Here is a 21,156-nt window from a genome sequence, read left to right on the forward strand (position 1 = left end):
TAAAAAGAAAATTTATAATAATAATTTTAAAAAGTTAATTAATTGTTGATTTGTAAGCAGAGTTTTCCTGTGCCAGCAGCTGCTCCCAAAGAATCACTTAGAATCTTAATATTAATTGCAAATGCTTGGCTGGTAACCAGGCTTGTTACAAGCTGTGTCTTACATTTTAAATTAACCGTATTTCTTCTCTACCCTCTACCATGTGGTTCATGGCCTATTACCTCATTTTCTACACATCCTGCTTCCTCTCTGCTGACATCTCCTCTGACTCCACCCTTTATGCCAGCATCCTTAGTTTGGTTGCCATGCCTATACTTCCTGCCTGGCTACTGGCCAGTCACTTTTTATTAAACCAGTTTGAGTGACATCTTTATGGTGTACAGAAGGATTATTCCATAGCATTGATTTATCGTATTCTTTCTTAAAGATATTTCTTTTATTTTATGTGTATGATTATGTCTGCATGTATGTCTTTGCACTGTATGCACTCCTGGTCTCAGAGGCCAGAAGAGAGTCTGATCCTCTGGGGTTGGCATCACAGATGGTTCTGAGGCACCATATGGGTGCTGGGAATCAACCCCTGGTCCTCTGGAAGAGCACCCGGTACTTTTAACCACTTAGCCATTGCTCCAGCCCAAGAGTAATTATATTTTAAATGAAAAAATTCATACCTCAAAAACAGGAATTGTGAGAGACTAACACAAGCTTTTAAGGAATTAGATAAACACCCGGAAGAGTAACAAGCCATGAAAGAAAGACTCGTTATATGTTAAATGCTAAGTATTTGGCTGGAGTATCTGAGTTTGTGCTGTCTGAGAATTTGCTGCAACAAGCCAGCCAGTTTAATCACTCTGAAACCCTGTATGTTTCTTTGTCCATGTGACTTTTTAAAAAGCTTAGCTGGGATTACACCATCTGTTGTACTGTTTGTGTCTTCATATTTTGTCCACAGAGAAGCTCTCCTGGGAATTACAAGGTAAGTACAAATTATGTCTTTTTCCACTTAGCTTCTTGTGTTAATGATAATGTTTAAAAAGGCTTCTGTCAGCTGATGAATGTTTCTGCTTTACCTTGTGAGTTGTGAATGAGCTGTGTACTGTTGTATCTAACCACACAGTAGTTCCGGATTGTCACACCTGGCTGCCGCTGAAGATGCTTTCCAAAGCAGATCCCATTTGCCTTTGGAATAAACTTGTTTTCTCATAATCTCTGAAGTAACAGTTGAGGTTTTGAGGCAGGTGGTGTTAGACTTGTATAACTGCACATCTGTAGGAAGTTTCAGCTTTGTTAATTCATGTGAGGATCAGGAAGCTAGAATTTGAGCTGTGTCCTTTGGGAGATAGCTTTTTGTTTTCCATTTTCCATAACTAATTTAAGTGTTAAGAACATAAAAAGAGTGAACAGGATTCCTGCCTTCCTGGTATTGAAAGAAGTAAAGACTTTGTGAAAGGTTTCTCTCTCTTACCCATCTAGACTAGCCCTCACTGACCCAGACCTCATGGGTAGTTCGTTATCCTGTCTCCCTCTTAACCCATCTAGACTAGCCTTCACTGACCTCGACTTCCTGAGTTGTTCTTCATTATCCTGTCTCCATCTTGCCCATCTAGACTAGCCTTCACTGACCCATACTTCATGAGTTGTTCTTCATTGTCCTGTGATAGTGCTGCTGATCCATCTGTGTTTTTGTTGCTCAGATATTTCATACAAAATGCTCATAGATGCTAAGAAATGCACCATAAACTCCCCCCCAACAACACAGGTTAAAAGGAAGATGGCCAATAATACAACAGTCAAAACCTGTTTTGAGTACTTTGAAGGTTTTATGAGATCACAAAGTAGGAGCTGACTTCAGACATAACACATTAAAGATTATATAAACAGTATCATGTGGTAAGAATAAGTTACTATTCCACCTACATGTGTGGTGGAATATACATGTTCACAGTATAACTATGGGTTGGAGTAAAAGGGGGTGTGGGGAGCTGGGAATGTAGTTTGGTTGGCACAATGCTTGTCTAGCATGCATGAAGCCCTGACTTCAGTCCACAGCACCCAGTATAACCAGATCCCACACTTACAAGGTGAAGGCAGGGAATCAGAAATTGAAGGCCATCCTCGGCTGTCGGAGAAAGCTGCTTTGAGCAGGAGATGTTTCAGCTCTGGGAAAACTTAGTTGTTGAGAAGACAGAAAAACAGGCAGAATGAGGAGTGGCTGCGCAGAGCGCTGTGGATCAAGGGACTATGCACGGCAAATGAAGGCAACTCCAGCTGGAGGTACTAGGTAAGAATCGGTCTAGTAATGGGTGTGGTGTACACCTTTGATCCCAGCACTCTGGAGGCAGAGGCAGGCGGATATCTGTGAGTTCCAGGACAGCAATGATTACACAGAAAAACCCCGTCTCAACAACAACACACACCATCAGTCCAGCTATTGCAAGCCTTGAGAATTTTAATTTTTATTTGGAAAGAACCTGAGAACTATAAAAAAGAGGAAGAATGTCGCTTAATTTTGTAGTTTGAAATGATCACACTTCGGTGTGTGGAACAAAATTACAATAATAGCACACGAGAAGATAAATGAAGTGAGCTGTTCGGTGAGGAACACCAGCTTGGATTCCCACTTGGCCATGGAGGTGACACAGACGGACTTAAGAAGAACCTTGAGAAGATTTGAGATGGAAGGTGGTAAAGGGTCTGAGTGAGTGTTAGTGCCCTGGATCGTCGTCATACCTTGAGACAAAGACCTCTGGGGAGGAAAATCTACCTTAAATGCTGTTGCAGGCTGCACATAGCATTTGCTCACTTGTGACCCCTCGCTCCATCCTGGCTTCCGTATCTGCTGTCTGTCTCATGCTGTAACTTCCTGGATGCCTGCTCTTTGATTCTTTCTCTGCTCACAATCCATCCTCCTACCCTCTGATACCCACGGTAAACCCCATCTGTTTCCTAAAGCCCTCCAAAGCCCCACAAGAGCTAGGCTGCCCCTCCCCAGTGCATTTTAAAGTGTTCAAACTTGAAAATTTAAACTTTAACTAATTTCCTCTGTGGCCTTTGCTATTCTTCAGAAAGAGACCCTCGGAATCCCCAGACTAGAAGCCGGATCAGGGTTGTAGAGAAAACAGTTATTAGGGATGCAGCTGTCAGGTGGAGGCTTGGGAGAGGGATTGTTATGTCTGTATTTCAAGTGGATGACAAAAGAACCTGGCCTTTTCCTTCTCTATAATTCAAAACTCAAGGGTAGCTGATACTGAAAGGTAAGTCTGAGGATGGTAAAACCTGCTGAGCTTTCCTGAACTTCCTGGAACATCCTTAGACCTCACAAGTGCCCAGTAAAAATAAGCCAGCAGGGCAGATTTTACCCCAAGACTTGCCTGATCTTGGCCGTAGAGAGGCATAATGAGCCATCCGCTGACGTGCAGTGACGCGGATTCAGGCAGAGACACTGATGAGAACAGACAGGCTGGAGAGATGTGGGAATTAAGGGCTTGGGCCACCTGCTCTCGCTTGACCTGCCTGCTCCCAGATTACCCACTCAGCCTCTCCACATGAGGCTGTCCTGTTGGAACAGGACGGCCACACAGTGACCCTAAGCAGCAGGGCTTTGTTGTCATCCTGTCAGTGCTGACGGGTTGTGTGGGGCCAAAGGTGAGCCCTAGTCCAGGCTCCTGAGTGTTAGCACACTGCCCAGCTATGATCAGAATTTAGTTTATAGGTAGTTGGGAGCTTGAACTCTGTGTGAAAGAATTGAGGTTGTTTTGTTGTTGTTGTTGTTGTTGGTTGGTTTGGTTTTTATGGCAGTGAACTCAATATTAAACCCTGGATAAAGACAAGAGGAATGAAGATGCATTTTGAATTCTTGAGTTTCAGCCTTGGTAGATACTGTGGACCAGTCCTGATTAATGACCTTACCATAGTGCTTGAAAATTACAAATGTTCCTATCTTCAACAGCTTGTCATAGCCAGGCTTTTTAATTTGAGCCATTCATGGCTGGGTGTGTGTTGGGTCACTGTTTTACTTTATATACCCTATGACTAAAGAGGTTAAATGATACATCCTATATCTATTGACCACTTGTATATCCTAATAATTTAAAACTTCTATTGTGCCGGGGGCGTGGTGGCACATGCCTTTAATCCCAGCACTTGATAGACAGAGGCAGGCAGATCTCTGTGAGTTCGAGGGCAGCCTGGTCTACAGTGAGTTCCAGGACAGTCAAAAGATTACGTAGAGAAACTCTGTGTCGAAAAACCAAGAAAAGAAAAGAAAAAAACTTTCTATTGTTTATAGAATTTCATTGTGTAGGCTGAATATGAGTCCTTTGTCAGGAGATATTTTGCAAATCTCATCCCCCATTCTGTGGTTGTCTAACTCTGGTGACTAAGACTTCTAGCTTTAATCTGGCTTATTGGTGTTTCCTTTTTGGTTAGCCTTTGTCTTTGTGTGCACCTGTGTACTGGTGGTACTGGGGACTCGCAGGGCTTTCTGCCTGCTGTGAAGCGCTCTATCACTGAGCTGCATAGCCCAGCCCTCTTCTCACTTCCATGTTAAGACAGAGCCTCACTAACTTGCCCTGGCTAGACCTAAACTCATTCTGTAATCCAGGTTGGCATTGAACTTGCAATCCTCCTGCCTCAGTCTTCTAAGTACCTGTGATTATAGACTTGTACGACCAAGACTGGCTGTGTAACATTAGTGCTTTGTAAACTTCTCTAAGACACCTTCATTTTGGGTATCCTGGAGCAAGGCATTGCTACGAGCTGGGACAACATGGAGATGACCTAGCGCCATACCTTCCACAATGAGGTGCGTGTGGTCCCCAAGGAGCACCCCATCTGCTCTCTGAGGCTCCCCTGAACTGAAAAGATGACCTGGCCGCATGGTGGTGGTACACAACTTTAATCCCAGCAGTCAGGAGACAGAGGCAGGTGGATCTCTGTGAGTTGGAGGCCAGCCTGCTCTACAGATTGAATTCCAGGACAGGCTCCAAAGCCAAAGAGAAACCCTGTCTCAAAAAAAAAAAAATGCTTCTGGGTACACCTTTTCTTGACAGAACCTAGCTATTGCAGGAAAACAAACATCAGACAACGCTGGCATCACCTTGTGTTTTGTTTTGGTGCCTTTGAGTCAAGATTTAAAAACTGGTAGAGTGAAGACAGCTGCAGTTGGTGGAGCAAACGGCCTCAGAGTTGCACCATGGGACTGAGGAGTAAGATTTCTTTTATTGGGTTTTTTTTTTTTTTTGGTCATTGTTTTTGTTTTTCAAAGCAGGGTTTCTTAGTAGCTATGAAGACAGTTCTAGAATTCACTTATGTAGACCAGGCTGGCCTTGAAATCACAGGGCTCCACCTCCTCTGCCTCCCGAGTGCTGGGATTAAAGGCGTGCACCACCCCTGCCCTTCTGTGGCTGAAAATTGATTGTACAATGCTTTTTTTGTTTAATAAACATGCCAATAAACTACATGGTTAAGGAAGTTATTCATCCTCCCAAAACCGACCCTACTCTGGGAAGGATGATGACTAAGTCTGTGTCCCAGGTTCACACAGGGGAGGTGGCAGCATTGCTTTTGTGTAGATTATATGCATTACTGGTTTTTAAAAATCTTCTGCTATGGTGGTTTGAAAGAAAATGGCCCCCATCGAGAGTGGCACTATCAATAGGTGTGGCTTTGTTGGAGGAAGTGTGTCAGTGAGGTGGTGGGCTTTGGGGTCTCCTATGCTCAAGCCACTCTCAGTGTGGCACACAGTTGCTTCTGTTGCCTGTGGGTCAAGATGTAGAACTCTCAGCTCCCAGCACCATGTCTGCACTGCCATGTTCCTCTCCAAGATGATAATCGAGTGAACCACTGAAACTGTAAACCAACCCCAATTAAATGTTTTCCTTTATAAGAGTTGCCATGGTCATGGAGTCTCTTCACAACAACAGGAACCCTAAGACATCTGCCTTAATACCTTTTTACTTTTGTTTTTAATTTTGAGTAGCCAGTCATAATGCCCTCCTTTTTTGTCCCCCAACTTGAGATTATAAACTTTTGGTCTCCCTGGGAGTGGGTGGAGATGTTGATGCATCCAGAGGCTCACAAGCACACTGACTTGAGACCAGTTTAGTAAAAGTGAACACCTTACAAACAAATAGAAAAGAAGTGTTTGTTTTGGATAGAGAGATGACTAACTAACCTGTTATGAACACTTCCTGTTCTTTCAAAGGACCTGGGTTTAGTTCTCAGCACCCACATGGTGGCTTACGATTGTAACTCCAATTCCAGGGCATCTGATGCTGACTTCTAGTCTTGAAAAGCACTAGACGACACACATATACATAACACACAGGCAGGTAAAACACTCATAAGTATGCTTTTTTTTTAAATTAAAAAGTATTCATTTTCACATGGTGACAGACTTATCTTTAACATATATACGTTATACATTGTGTGTATATATGGAAATATATATATTTGTTTTTTTGTTTGGGTTTTGTTTTGTGGGGTGTTTTTTGTTGTTTGTTTGTTTTGTTTTTTTCTGAGACAGTTTCTTTGTGTAGTCAAGAGTGGCCTGGAACTGGCCATATAGACCATGCTGGCCTTGAACTCACAGATACTCTGCCTCTGCCTGCCCCCCACCCCCATGCTGAGATTAAAGGTGTGCGCCAGTGCTCTGTTGTTTTACTCTGCCATTTGCGTCTAGAATTGCAGGATTGAAATTAGTGTATGGTGTGAAGTAGAGGTCATTTTTCTCCAGTTCTGAAGGTCATTTACACTAAGCAAGTGTGCTACCACTGCCCTGCACCTTCAGACCCAAGACTGTTTCGTTTTTGCCCTCAAGGTGGACGTCAGGTTGCCGAACATTTACTAAGAGGTCTTTTCCACTGTTCTGAAGAGCACACTTTTATCACCAATCAGGGTTCTGTGTGGTGTGGCGTCTCTGGTTGGTTTCATCCTTTGGACCTTTTGAAGGGCCTTGTGTCACTACCGCACTTATTTTTTTCTGTTTGTTGGTTGTTGGCTGGGCAGTTTTATTGTTGCTTGTTTGTCTTCTTTAGTTTTGGGGAAAGGGTCTCACTCTGTAGCTCTAACTGTCTTAGACCTCAATATGTAGACCAGACTGACCTTCGACACACAGAGATTCTTCCCAAGTGCTAGATTAAAGTATGATGTCTGGTAGTCTGTCTGTCTCTCTGTGTCTCTCTGTGTGTCTCACTTTCTCGTGTCTCCCCTCTTTCCCCCTCTCTCTCTTTTTTGTTTTTGTTGTTCTTTGTTTTTGTTTTGTTTTTAAGACTGCACTGGGGCCACCGGTCAGTGGTGGCACACACACCTTTAAACCCAGCACCTGGGAGGCAGAGGCAGAAGAATCTCTGAGTTCGAGGCTAACCTAGTCTGCAGAGTGAGTTCAAGGACAGCCAAGACTGTTAAACAGAGAAAGAATGCCTGTCTCAAAAATTAAAAAAAAAGTAAAAAAAAAAAAGAAAGAAAATATTGCACTGGGACTGGGGAGATGGCTCAATGGCTAAGAACACTTCAGCACTTCCTGTGCTTACAGAGGCCAAAAGTTAGAATCCAAACCCCATGTTGAGCAGCTCATAACATTCTTACCTCTGTGGGAACCGGCGCACACATCACCTACATTCATGCAACACACATTAAAAAATAAAAGCCCTAGGGTTTGGAGAGATGGCTCAGTGATGACTCAGTGGTTAAGAGCACTGACTGCTCTTCCAGAGGATCCAGGTTCAATTCCCAGGAGCCACATGACAGCTTACAACTGTCTGTAACTCCAGTTTCAGGAGACCTGACACCCATAGCAAAACACCAATGAACATAAAGTAAAAATTTAAAAAAAATACCCTCGATTTTCTTGGTTCTTTGTAACCCATTTAATTTTAGAATTAGCGTGGCAATTTACACCAAAAAAATGTGATAGAATTATGATCCTTCAGATCTGTAAATCACTTTGCAGAGAATTACATATTGAAGTTTATCATCTTCTGGCAAGGAATGTTCCTCCATTTAATCTAGTAGCTTTTGGTTTTCTGTGTAGAGGTCTTACACACACCGTGTTAGATTAAATCCTTGGTGGTGAATATAATGCCAATAAACACCAATGTTCTACTTTTAAAAGTTCAATCTTAATTTTTTTCTTTTGTTTTTCACAACAAGGTTTCTCTGTAGCTTTGGAGCCTGTCCTGGAACTAGCTCTAGTAGACCAGGCTGGCCTCCAACTCACAGAGATCCACCTGCCTCTGCCTCCTGAGTGCTGGGGTTAAAGGTATGTGCCACCATTGTCCAGCTCAATCTTAAATTTAAAAAATGCCTTTACATGGTTTATTGTTCATATATAAGGATATAGTTTACTTTGTATGTTGACTGTGTATCCAGTGTCCCTTCTAAATTAGGCTACAAATTCTAAGAGTTTTGCTCATAGATTCTTTTGGACTTTGCTCCTATAACTGTGATCTACCAGAATGATGGTTTTCTTTCTTTCCAATCTGTATGTGTACCTTTTCTTCTTGCACAAGCTAACATCTGGTGCCACATGGGACAGAAGAGACAGTTGCCCTGTTTCAGCACCAGCCTTAAGGACATTGCTCAGTATTTCACTTTGAATGGGGTGTTTGCTGGGGATGGTTAAGGATATTCTTCACTAGGCTGAGGAAGTTGCTTTTTAGTTCTGAGCTGCTGTGACTTATGGAGTTTTGCTTTGTGTGGGTTTTGTCTTTGTTTGGGGGTTTGTGTTTGTTTGTTTTTATCGCTCTAAGTAAGAAGCCCAAAGCCTCATCAGAGCGGGCAAATATTCTCCCACTGAGTTGTATCCCCAGCTCCACGTTTCTTAAAAATAATAGAGAGGGGGTTAGAGTTGTAGCTCAGAGGTGGAGTGCTTGTCTAACAAAGCAAAGCTCTGGGTTTGGGCCTCCACTCCAGAAAATAAAATAGCAGGGAGATGGTTCAGTGGTGAGAACGCTTCCTGCTTTAAGAGGACCAGAGTTCGGTTCCTCGCTCCCATGTCAGGGAGATGGCTCAGTGGTAAGAACACTTCCTGCTTTGAGAGGACCAGAGTTTGGTTCCTAGCTCCCATGTCAGGAACTTTATGGTCAAACTACTTATAACTCCAGGTCCAGGGCATCCTGAGTCTACGGAGATGTGCAGTTATATAATTTTTCCACTTTATTTTGTTTTTCTTTAAAATTTTTGTTACATTTAGTGTGTGTGTGTGTGTATGCAGCGCAGTGCATGTGTGGAGGTCAGAGGGCAACTTGCAGGAGAATGCACAGGTTTGGATTACCAAACCAGGAAAGTAATTGAAAAACAAATCTTGTAATATTTTGGTAAGTTTATAGTTTTGTAGTGTGCTCTATTCGTAGCTATCTTGGTGTGCATGCAGCCTGTGGGCACAGCTGGGACATGCCTGGTAATGCATGCCATGGACGTGAAACAGTCAGTACGGATGCTCTGGGTTTTCCTCCTTTCTTCCCCATACAGCACTGGCCACTTCTTCTTTCCCTTCCAGCTGTGGGGCCTCCACACAGAAGAGCGTGGCCTGAGCTGACTCTACGCCACTGGCTCAGTTTTCTGAGACAGCTTCACCGCCTCTGGCAGAATGAATGTCCTTGATGGTGTCCCCTTTAAGGTACCCAACGGCCTTGTGATGGACACAGAGCCCCACCCTGCTCCAGAGATCAGTGTCCCGTACTGTAGAGAGCTCCTCCTGGGCTCGTTGGTAAGTGAGTCTGTGTCTACCTGTCCTTGGATCTGATGCCTGAGGCTGAGCCCCTGGGGCCTGCCTCGTGACTGTACAGGGAAGCTTGGTTTGCTTTCCAATAGTCTAGGGAATCTGAAAATAAGCCAGTAGGCTCCATGGAGAAGGCAGGTGTCTGGGTGGTGAAGTTGTTTCCTAGGTCACCTGAGAGCCTGTCTGTGTGAGCAGCCTCTGTGAATTGCTTGTCACTGCCAGTGTGCTCCATCTCATCCCCTCTTCCCTCTCAGCTGTTAGAATCACTCTAACCCTAACCCTAACCTAATGATAAGACTCCGTTTCCAGAATCTTCTGTTAAAAAGTACAGATAATGCCAGGCGTGGTGGCACATGCCTTTAATCCCAGCACTCGGGAGGCAGAGGCGGGTGGATCTCTGAGAGTTCAAGACCAGCCTGGTCTATAGAGATAATTCAAGGACAGCCAGGGCTACACAGAGAAACCCTGTCTCAGAAAAAGAAAGAAAGAAGCATTCTATGGGCATATTAGGGGGAATAGTTGTCCACAGCCCAGCACGCTGGCTGGGGCCTGAAAGAACCTCAAGCCTCTCCCGCTGTCCTGCGGTGGTGGTGCATGCAACCTTGGAGTAAACGTGAATTAACTTTCTACATAATCAAATTTACTTAACGACTTTCGGGGAGAGATATGCTACATTTGCATTTATACTTAAATATGAGGCTGTAGCTGTAGCTTGGGGTAGAGGAAATAAGGTAGACACAAATCCATATAACTTAAAATTTAAAATTGCCAAGAACTTTGAAGCTGATCTGGGGCCCCCATGTATGGTGGCACATACTATCTAATCCAAGCACTTTAGAGACTGAGGCACAAAGATCCTGAGTTCTAAGACAGCCTAGACTACAGAGTGAGACCTGTCGAAACAACAACAAAAAGAATCTGATTCAGCTTTATTTAGTTTGCACATGAGAAACCCAAGATGCAGAGAACAAAGATGATTTATTCAGTAACCGCCCAAGGCAAGACTGACATCTACTCCTACTCTCCAGATCATTCTGTGGTAGCTAAGAGTAGGACCTAACACATGAGAGATAGTGTAAAAAAAAAAAAAGCTTAGGTTTGTAGGAAAAAATCACAGGAGGGCAGTGCATGCCTTTAATCCCAGGACTCAGGAGGCAGAGGCAGCTGGATCTCTGTGAGTTCAAGGCCAACCTGGTCCACAAGAGCTAGTTCCAGGACAGGAACCAAAAAAGCTACGGAGAAACCCTGTCTTGAAAAACCAAAATAGAAGAAGAAGAAGAAGAAGAAGAAGAAGAAGAAGAAGAAGAAGAAGAAGAAGAAGAAGAAGAAGAAGAAGAAGAAGAAGAAGAAGAAGAAGAAGAAGAAGAAGAAGAAGAAGAAGAAGAAGAAGAAGAAGAAGAAGAAAGAAGAAATGGTTATTCTAGGACTGAAGCAAAGGATATATAAGCTACACCTGGGTGAAGTGGAGAGGCTCCAGTGGCCTCCAGAGCACACAGCAGGATACCAGGGCCTGCTCTTTGTGCACAGCTCTGACTGTCCCTGTAGCCTGCACTGTGGCCTCTCTGGCTCAGGCCTGGATGCAACTGTGGCTGGCCTATATCTTACTATGTAGACAAGGCTGGCCTAGAACTCGTAGAGATCTGCCTGCCTCTGCCTCTCAAGTGCTGGGATCATCACACCTGGCTCTGTTCTGCTCTTTCTTGGGGGGGGGGTTGATTTTTCAAAATAGGATTTCTCTGTGTAACAGCCCTGGCTGTCCTGAAACTAGCTCTGTAGATGAGGTTGACCTCCACCTCACGGAGATCCACCGCCTCTGTCTCTTAAGTGCTAAGCTCACAGATGTGCGTGACCATGCCCTGTTTGTGTGGTGCTGGGGTTGGAACCCAGAGATTTGTGTGTGCTGCAACCGCAAAAGTGGTTTATCTAGAGAGTCTTGAGGTAGTTGTTGCTCAGTGACGTATGAATGGTGAAGGATGTTTAAATATTGAAGTTTTACCATGCTCATTCTATAAACTCATTACTTGATTTGCCCTTCATGTCAGGGTTTCCCATTAAACTGTTATGATGTCTGTTGGCCCCAGAAACATCTGTAAAGGAGGATGAGAGTGGGCTGTGAGGCTATCCAGAGCTTAGAGCCAGGAGCTTTCCCCCGCTGGCAAATTTGACTGAACAGGGTTCTCCAGGCAGCACTGAGGGCTGTGTCTCCACGGGCCCTGGCTTGCCACAGCTGAGCCTTACATCAGCCTTCTCTCTGCAGTATGACTTCAGCCTGGAAAGGGAGGCTCTCTTCTGGGTGGAAGCAGCCATCCGAGGACCTTGTCCCCAACAATGCAAGGACTTGGGGATGGCATCAGCTCCTCCAGCCTGGTTCTTACTGGTCAGTCCAAAACACAGTCTGATGCCTGCACCTGCTGAAGTCAGAGGCCCGGAGGCTGGATTACAGGAACCTGCTGAGGAGGAAGCGAAGGAGGAGGAAGAAGAAATAGTGGAGAAGAGGGATGAGGACGATGCTTCCTCTACCAGCGAGGAGGGGATGGGCTCCAGCAGCCCTCAGCCTGGCTCCCCTACAGCCCGTCGCCGCTGCTCGCTGGATGTGCTGCGAAACGTAAGGTCTGAGTTGGTTGGTGCCCGGCGACGGCTCTCGGAGAGCAGACTAGCCTCGTGTCCTCGAGCCCTTCTGCACCGCTTCCGAGGCCACCGCACTCTGAGCCTGAGTGCCAGCCTGGTGCCAGCCCCTGACCCAGCACCTCAGCCTCCCAGTGAACCCGTGCTGCCTCCACGCCCCTCTACCGCCGGCGCTATGCCTCCACTGCGGAGCCACAAGCCCACTGTCGCTGTAAGACCTTTGTGTTCTCCACCGCCACAGGCCCTAAGCCAAGACCTCCAAGTAGAGGGTCCCCAGCCTGGGTTCCTTCCTCCCTGCACTACTCTCTGCTCATCTGCTCCCACCTGGCCCTATGGTCCTGCCCTTCCTACAGCCTAGTATATTCTGCTTGGAGGCTCGTCCTTCTCTCGATTTCCCACATGTTGTGTGTCACAATGATTAACAGTCGCAGTTTCTAGTCCCGTTCTTATCTTGCAGTGGAATATGAATTCTTTTAGGGGTGGGACCAGATAATCATTTTTGCTTCTTGGGCACCTAGCAGTAGACCCTACCGACAGGGGGAGCTCAGTGAATGCCTGCTGGAGACTCAGCTCTGGGGCTTCACACTGAGCAGGCTGGAGAAGCTGGCAGCTCAATCAGGAAATATCGAACAGTTGCTTCCACCAGATGCCCACAGGACAAAGCATCAAGAGGATGTAGGGAGAGGCCCAGACTCGGTTATGGGATTGGCTTTGACAAACAGGGCTTATGCAGCTGGCAAGACCAGGGTAGAAGGAGTGCACAGATAGTTCCTAGAGCAGAAGGGAGCCTACAGTCCAGAGAAGCTTACCATCCAGGCAGCTCACGTGTGCCAAGTTTTGTATTTATATCTTTTTCTATTAAGAAATGAGTAAATTTCAGAGTCCACAAGTCCTGGATCCAGGGAAGACTGAGGCAGATCCAGCCTGATAGCAGAATATGGGGCTTGGACACAGTGATCTATTCCACAGTCAGACACGGGGGTGCTACAGAATAAGGCCAAGGAGAAACTGAATCCAAATCAGAGTCCAGAAATCTGGCCAGGTTGCTGGACCTCTCTGCCACCCTCTACTTATAAAGATCAGCATGACAGGAGGGGCTTTGGGAACTGGACAGATTCTAGGTGTTGATGCCAGGAGGATCTTCCCTGGTCAAGATCAATTTAGTTAGCAGACCATGGTGGAACACACTTGTAAAATCAGCAACTCAGGAGACTGAAGCAGGAGAATGGTCACTGTGGGGCCAACCTTGGCTACATGACTACTTTAAGGCTACTCTGCTACATAGTTATGAAACAAGACATTGTCTAAATGGGGGGCAGCTGGGGCAGAAGGATGAGGCATAGGGAAACTGAGGCAGACAGTAGCTAAGAGTCTTTTTCAAAGACAAAAGCAACACCACTGCTCAGATCTGGATGGTTAGCGGTTAGGGTGAGAGGAGGAGTCAAAGCAGAGTCCCGAGGAAGTGGCGAGAGGTGGGAACTCACGTGGCCATATTTGCACCGAGGCCCAGGAACAGCAGCACCTGGATTTCCCTCAGGAGAGGGCAGATCTCGCCTGGTGGTGTGCCAATGCCTTGCTAGTTTGATTCCCAGCTGGGCGTCCTTCCTTGTGATACCAGCCAACCACAGGAATAGCCTCTGTAGCGCAGAATTTACCTAGGTGCATATGCTGAATTCCGTCCTGCTGGGGCCACCTGGGGTACAGCATCCCCAAGGCAGGGTTCACATCTCAAATGTCTATTGTGCATCAGGTCACTGACGTCTCTGAACCTGGATTTCAATCTGTGATATGAATTAATGGGGTGATTCTCTCTCTCTCTGAGACAGAATCTCATGTAGCCCATGTTGATCTCAAACTTTATGTAACGGTAGCTGAGGACAACCTTGAACTTTTGTCCTCCTGCATCTGGGATTACAGGCATACACCACTAAGCTCTGTGTATGAGATGCTAAGGACCGAACCCAGGACCTTTTGCATTTCAATATCAGGCATGCTACCAACCAAGCTATATACCTTGTCTGTCTGTCTTTTGTTATTTCTTCCTGACAGAACCTTTTACTGTGATGCCCAGGCTCAACTTGAGTCTCTAGGGTCAATCAATCCCCCTGCCTCAGCTCCCAAATAGATTCCAGGTGTGTACCACCACACTCGGGCTGTCTATCATGTCTCATTTTCAGTGTTGTGAGCGCTAAGTGAAACATTAACCTTTGCTGACAACTTTTACGTGCCAGGCCCTTCGCCAATGAATCACTTTGCTCATGATCTGATTTATGCCTCCCAACGGCCTGATGAGGTGGGTTTAACTAGCCTCTGTTGACATCTTGGCAAAGTGAATAGAAAATGAGTTGGGCCCTGCAGGACCTGAAGTTCTCTACCATGTGCGTACAGTGACACACAAAGCCATCTCTTAAGACGTCCGGCCCAGCTGACTGTGACCTCCTTTGGTTACTGACATGCCGTCCTGTCTGTGTTTCAGTCCCTCAGCCCATACACCTGCTTGCCACCTCTTAGTGGGACACCGCAGCCCCTCAACTCCTATAGATTGCATCCTAATTCAGCAAATGACCTACTGTCTGCCCTGACCAAAGAGGAGCAAGACCTCATCTGGCCAGTGGTCGCTTTGGGCTATCCCCTGGGAAGGGCCATTGTGGCTCTTCAGAAGACAGGAAGGCAGAGCCTAAGCCAGGTGAGTGGGCCCAGGGCTGAGGGGCTGCCATGCTGGAGCTAGGTTAAGATCAAACGGCTTTTGACCTTTGACTCGAAAGAAGTGTTTCTCCCCCCCTCTCCCTCTCCTGTCTCCTCTCTTGCAGTGCTGGGGCTTGACGGGCCTTGTACACAGTAGGCAGTGTCTCTACCACTGGGCTAGAGCCCCAGCCCAGCCCTTGCTTCCATCTCTTTAGTGGTAGAACCTCAACTTGGCACAAATTACCAAGTTTTTTATTAAATTTCTAGGTCTTACTATTATGCCCTCCACAGGTCTTTAGCAGGAATCCCTATGGCCATTTAGGGGATCTCCATATTTGAACCCATGCCCCAAACACAGGAGGCTGGAGCTTTAACCAACAAAGATCCTCTCTAGAGCTGTCTGATAGGGCAGTCTCCACTGAGAGATCCCTGTATGTGTGTATTTGCTCATGCATGTGCTGGTGGGGGTGTGGATGGCAAATGCACACGCAAATATGCATAAAGACCATAGGTCAGCCTTGGGTGTCTTCCTCAGATACTATTATATCTGTTTAGACAGTCTCTTACTTCTAAATGATGTTTGCTGCCTCAGCTAGGGTGGCTGCCTTGGTCCAGTGATTGGCGATACTTGCCAACTAGGCCACATTTCTTCAGAAAACTAGCCCCATTGATTCTAATTGATTCTAAGAGTGGGAGAGAAAAGCTTCAAGGTCACCTGACCCTAGCCTTCAGACCTTGCATATGTAGTCACTTCCATCTCTACTGTTAGAAATGTCTTTGAGCAGTCCAGATCTAAAGGGAGAAGTAGATTCGACCTCTCGATTGGAGGACTACAGAGAAACCCTATCCATTGTCAACCTTCCACAAAGAGCTTCCAGTGCTCAGGAAAGGCTTCAGGGGAGTTCCCCACACTGAGGGGGGCTACAAGGCAAGAAGAGCTCTGCTTCTGAGATAAGAAGAGCTGCGGTGACAGGGACAGTGTCTTCGGGAGATGCTACTAACCAGTCTAGCTGTGGGAGGTGTGAGAGGCAGGCTCCTGGGACTTAGATAAGGAAGGAAAGTTGGGGCCAGTTGAGGGCACTATGAAACCTAGATCAAACGTTGGCAAATGACCCAATAGACAAAAGGGATGTACGGAAGGACCGTGAGCAGAGATGGTAGGTGGTACTGAGTGTCACTGCCTTCACCCACACCCCTCCCAATGTGCCATCCCTGCTTTGCACCCTTGTCTAAACGTCAGGATTCTTTGTGGTTGGAAAGCTGGCTTCATGACAGTCGGCACTTCCTTAGTTCCTTTGGGATCACTCCCCCCTGAAAGACATTTTAGTCCAGTAAGTCCCCTTGGCCTAGATAGATGATAGATGACCCAGGAGAAAGGACACTGGGTTATGGAGACAGGGGCACTTAGAAAATATGGAAAAAAGCTTTGGCCATTCCTTCCTCCCTCCCTCCCTTCCCAGCCTTCATGTGTCCACTGCAGCCAGCGACACAGGCATGGGCAGCACAGGAGAAGGTTCAGGGGCCAAGTGCATCAGCTGAGGGACACTTGTTATAACAGGTTCCCTTTGAGGGTTTCTTTTGAGGAATATATGTTTGGAATCAGTGACTTCTGAGGCTTTACTTTGGTGTCTGAAGGTGACATCCTTACCTACCCTGAGCCTGCAGCAAGCCTGGTAGCTTTTACAGTTCCATAGGCCCAAAAACTGACCAAGCAGTAGAATCTCCAAATGCAGATGCCCAGGCCTGGTCCCCAAGGGCCCTTCAGTGGATCTGAGGCCTGATATGTAGTTTGGCATGGTACACAGGCAGTCAGCTTTTCAGGGAGCCCATGATTTGAAGATGTGACTGCACGTCATTGTCACCTGGAGGAGCAGTGGCAGGACCCGGCCGACAGAAGAGAAAGCCCAAGGTCCTGCGTTAGTCGAGGCGGAGGGAGAATTGACTCAGAAGTAGCCCTATGATGTTCATACATAACATGCATGTGTTGTTCCCCTCCACACACACACATACACACACAGTAAAATAAATAAAGCATTTTTGAGACACACTCTCCAGGCTGTCCTGGAACTTGTAATGTTGACCAGACAAGCCTGGAACTCAGAGATCCTCCTGCCTCTGCCTCCCAGTGCTGGGATTAAAGGTGTGTGCTACTAAACACAGCTATAAGTAATTTTTTTTAAAGTTAAAATCATCTGGAGAGGCTGGTGAAGACACATGCCTTTAATCCCAACAGAAGCAGACAGATCTCTGAGTTTTTGAGAACAGCCTGGTCTACAGAGTGAGTCTACAGGCACAGTCACACAGAGAAATCCTGTATCAAAAGGCAAAAACAATAACAACAACGAAATTAGCCTGGAGAGCCACAAATTTGTCTCAAAGTCCAGACTCTGTCCCAAACCAGTTATATGAGGCCCTATTAGTAGCTTTTAAAGCTGCCAGAATGGTTGTAACAAGCACCAAGGTTAAGAGCATTGCTGTGAGGGAGTGTCCACCCTCTGCCCCTGTCTACTCTCCCTTTCTCTGGAAGTGACAGTTTCTCCAGAGTTCCTGTCCACTGTCATGTCAGCTCAGAGCCCCTCCTGCCATTCCTGATCAGAGTGACCAAGAGGCACTGAGAGGTCAGGTGATACGGATGTACGTCATTCTGGAACTTCGGCAAACCATCAGCTCTACCAGGGCCTCAGTTTTCTCAACTGTGGAAGGGGTTGGGATGAGTGACTTTCAAAATGCACTCAGAGCCAGGTCTACATGTCCTGTAGCTCCTCTTGCAGGAGTTCTGGACTCTGCTCCTGCAGCCCCAGGCCTCCAGCTCCAGGCAGCCTGCTCTCAGCTGCTTCTTGTGGAAGCTTCCCGTGCTGGGACAAGCAGACCAAGAGCTCCAAGCATTTGAAAACCACAGGGCTAGACTCTCTGTGCTTCTACAGGCTCTGAAGGTCAGCAGAAACTTGACCTAATCCTTCCCAGCTACACACGTGGTTCTCAAGGCCTAGAGCTTTCATCTGGCACCTGTTGGCTGTAAATCCTGCTTCGATTTGTCCTGCACTGGCATAGTCCCCCATGTCTGGTTTATCTCCTCGGCTAAGCTATGTGTTCCTTGAAGGAAGTTCTTAATTGGTTTTATGAACATGGCATGTGTTTATTGTGCTGGTGATCCGGATGCCGTGGTGACAGACTAACCTCCCACTGTGTGCCAAAAGTGAGTGGACCCAAATATAACGAGAAGCAGTATGCATTGCAGAGGGTGGGTCTGGCCGAGAGCCCCAAGGATGGATGGCCCAGTAAAGACAGTGTGCAGAGAGGAGGCCTCCTGGGAGGAGAAGGGGCCGGTCCAGGATGGGGAACTGGAGGAGGAAGCTGAGGTCGTGAGCAGGCTGGAATATGGTGAAGAGGCAATGTATTTGTTTTGGAGACAGGTTTACCTGTGCTGGGCTGACCACAAACTCGCTTTGTAGCTGAGTGGGATCTTATGTGTGTGTGTGTGTGTGTGCATACGCATGTGGCGTAGTGTTTGTGTTTATGTGTGTGCAGGTGCAGACACTCATGAGTGCATTAGAGACCAGAGAAAATGTCCTAGTCTCTGCTTTATTCCCTTGAGATAAGGTGTCTCACTGGATCCACAGCCCAGCTGGCAGGCAGTAAGCCCCAGGAATTCTGCTTCTACCTCCCACAGTGCTGGGGTTACAGGTTGGCATGTGACAATGTCCAGATTTTTCTGTGGGTAGTTGGCACTTGAATTCAGGTCCTCAGGTTCAAACACTCTTATCCACTGGGCCATCTCCTCAGCCTTGACCTTGAACTTCTGATCCCCAGAGCACCGTGTGCCCAGATTTATGGTGCTGGGAATGGGACCTCATACATGCTAGGCAAGCACGCTACCACCTTAGCCACCTTAAGGCAGTACTTACTTTGGTTTTTGTTGTTAGTTTTTTGAGACCGGTCTTTCTATGTTACCAGCAAGCCTCTAGCTCACTGTGTAGCCAGGCCAGCCTTGGTGTAAAGGTCCTGAAGGCAAAACAAGCCTCTGATGGTGTAATGGGGGGGGGGAGGGGCAGCAGTGGTTAGAACGAGTTTTCAGCCCCTGGAGAACTTCCTTCCCTGCCACTTCCCCTTCTCCCCTCCCCCAGCTCTGGGGGGCAGACTGTTGCCTGCTAGCATTCTAGGTGACAGGTGTGTCTGGGGATGGGAAAGGGGCATGAGGATGGGTGGCTGAGGAGGCTCCTTTTACATGTGGGTGCTGCTCTGAGAAGGATGGGTAGTCGGGTGGTAGGACACGTGGTGACTGTGGGGGGTTGACTTTTTTTGTTTAGAGTTTTCCTGCACCCCACTTAGGCTCCATGAACGTTTGAAGAGCCCTTCTCTTGGATTCTGTCCCTCAGCCTGGGACATGTATTGAGGGCCTGTTGTCACTCACCTGCTGGTTCCCAAAGCAAGCCTGTCCCTCTTCTGTTGGTTTCCTGTTACTTGTGACAGGTTGTCCAGTCTCCATGACCTTGGGGAGATCCTTGGGTGACTCCCTAGCACGTCCCTGACACCCCTCTTACTATCTTCCCCCCCCCCCCATGCCCTCTTTGACCCAGTTTCTCGGCTACCTCGGTGCCTGTGAGAGGCTGCTGCGGCAGGGCTACGATGAGGCCCTGGTGGATGAGGCCATGGAGATGTTCCAGTTCTCTGAGCACCAGGTCAGCTGGGCCCCCTGCTTGGACCCCAGGGAGTTGCAGGGGTGCAATGGCTCCAGAGCAGCCTGTGGACTGGCCAGGAGAGAACAGGCCTGCTCACACTGGGGAGAAAGTACTGACCTAGAGAGTGGAGTGCAGCCAAAGGAGGAGACAGAATGAAGTGGAGAGGGCACCTAGAGGCTGGTGGAGCTGGGGCTTTTCTGCCGGTGATCAAATCAACACAACACATACTACTGGATTTCTGATGTTTTTGAGACTCTCATACTGGAGCAGACCGAAGATGCTTGAACTCAGGGAGATTGCTGCCCTCACAGCATGCAGGGAGCTACAGAAAGAAACAAGTGTCCATGATAGCCCCTGCCTCAGTAACAGGGCAGCAATTCACAGGGCTGAGAGTTGCAGGAAGGGTACCAAAGAGGAGAGGAACACGCAGGGGGGCAGGGGGGAGTTTTTAACAGAGGCTGAGCTCCGTAAAACCAGGAGTACCAGCACACAGGCAGTACTCCTGGCTGGGCCTGTGTGTCCTGCGGGACCCACTGTGCACTCCCTCATCCTGCCCTAATGCACATCACAGAGAGTCAGAGTGGGCCAGATGATGGAGCCTCAGCAAGACCGGAGCCTCCTTTCCTTGGTGGAGGAAGAAAGCATAGAGTTCGCGTCCCTAGAGGAAGAGGAGAATGACAGGCACAGCCCAGAGTCAGGCTTCTCTGCTGAAGGGAACACAGCTTTCTGGGACGGTTGGAGGTGTAGTGGGCACCAGGGAGGGGTACACCCAGGATCGGGGCAGCCTTGCAGTGATGGCATACCCTGTCTTCCTCCTCTTCAGGCAGGGGAGTTCCTGCGACTCTGGCAGCAGTTCAGTGACATGGGCTTTCAGCAAGACCGGATCAAGGAGGTGCTGTTGGTCCACGGCAATCAGCGCGAACAAGCCCTGGAAGAGCTGGTAGCCTGTGCCCAGTGACAAGCCAGGACACTCTATGATGCATGGCTGACCAGTGAAATACCAGACTCACCACCCATCTGAATTGTATTATTAAAACCTAATAAGACAAACCAGATGGTGGTGGTGGTGGTGGTGCACGCCTTTAATCCCAGCTGGTGGGAGGGAGACAGGTGGATTTCTGTGAGTTTGAGGCCAAGGTGGTCTATATAGCAGGTTCCAGGACAGCCTGAGTTACATAGGAAGACCCTATCTCAAGCAAAACAAAACAAAGGAATCTGACAAGGTCTACATTTTCCAGACCTGGCTCCTCTTCCATGAGAATCCTTAGGTAATCCCTGGGCCCTACACCTTATATTCTGACTCAGAAAGCATCGATGGGCAGCCTCCAGGAACACGGTTGGCTAGAATTATATTGTGTGGTTTTCTCTATGTCGCCTGGTTGGCGCTGAACTTGTGAGCTCAGGTGATCCACCCGTGACCTCAGTCTCCCTGGTAGCTGTCTAAGC

General features: G+C 47.3%; 1 protein-coding gene across 1 annotated transcript; it reads left to right on the forward strand.

The window, feature by feature from the left end:
* The first annotated feature begins 2,201 nt into the window (after positions 1-2,201).
* Ubap1l (ubiquitin associated protein 1 like) lies at positions 2,202-20,685 on the forward strand. The gene is made up of 7 exons (XM_050151783.1): positions 2,202-2,274; positions 3,569-3,645; positions 9,620-9,709; positions 11,979-12,557; positions 14,823-15,032; positions 19,609-19,710; positions 20,534-20,685. Exons 1-7 carry the CDS (start codon positions 2,202-2,204, stop codon positions 20,666-20,668), a joined length of 1,266 nt encoding a protein of 421 aa, XP_050007740.1. The 3' UTR covers positions 20,669-20,685.
* The last annotated feature ends 471 nt before the right edge of the window (positions 20,686-21,156 follow it).

The sequence above is a fragment of the Alexandromys fortis genome, unplaced genomic scaffold, assembly GCF_014885135.2.
Source record: "Alexandromys fortis isolate MF-2015 unplaced genomic scaffold, M_Fortis_MF-2015_v1.1 scaffold_70, whole genome shotgun sequence".
Classification (NCBI taxonomy): domain Eukaryota; kingdom Metazoa; phylum Chordata; class Mammalia; order Rodentia; family Cricetidae; genus Alexandromys; species Alexandromys fortis.

Bases quoted from the DNA above. Each gene is read 5' to 3' on its own strand.
- Ubap1l (XM_050151783.1), top strand. From the start codon at position 2,202: ATGAGGAGTGGCTGCGCAGAGCGCTGTGGATCAAGGGACTATGCACGG. The intron at 2,275-3,568 runs GTACTAGGTAAG...CTGTTGGAACAG, and splicing joins GAAGGCAACTCCAGCTGGAG to GACGGCCACACAGTGACCCT. The intron at 3,646-9,619 runs GTGAGCCCTAGT...GTCCCCTTTAAG, and splicing joins CGGGTTGTGTGGGGCCAAAG to GTACCCAACGGCCTTGTGAT.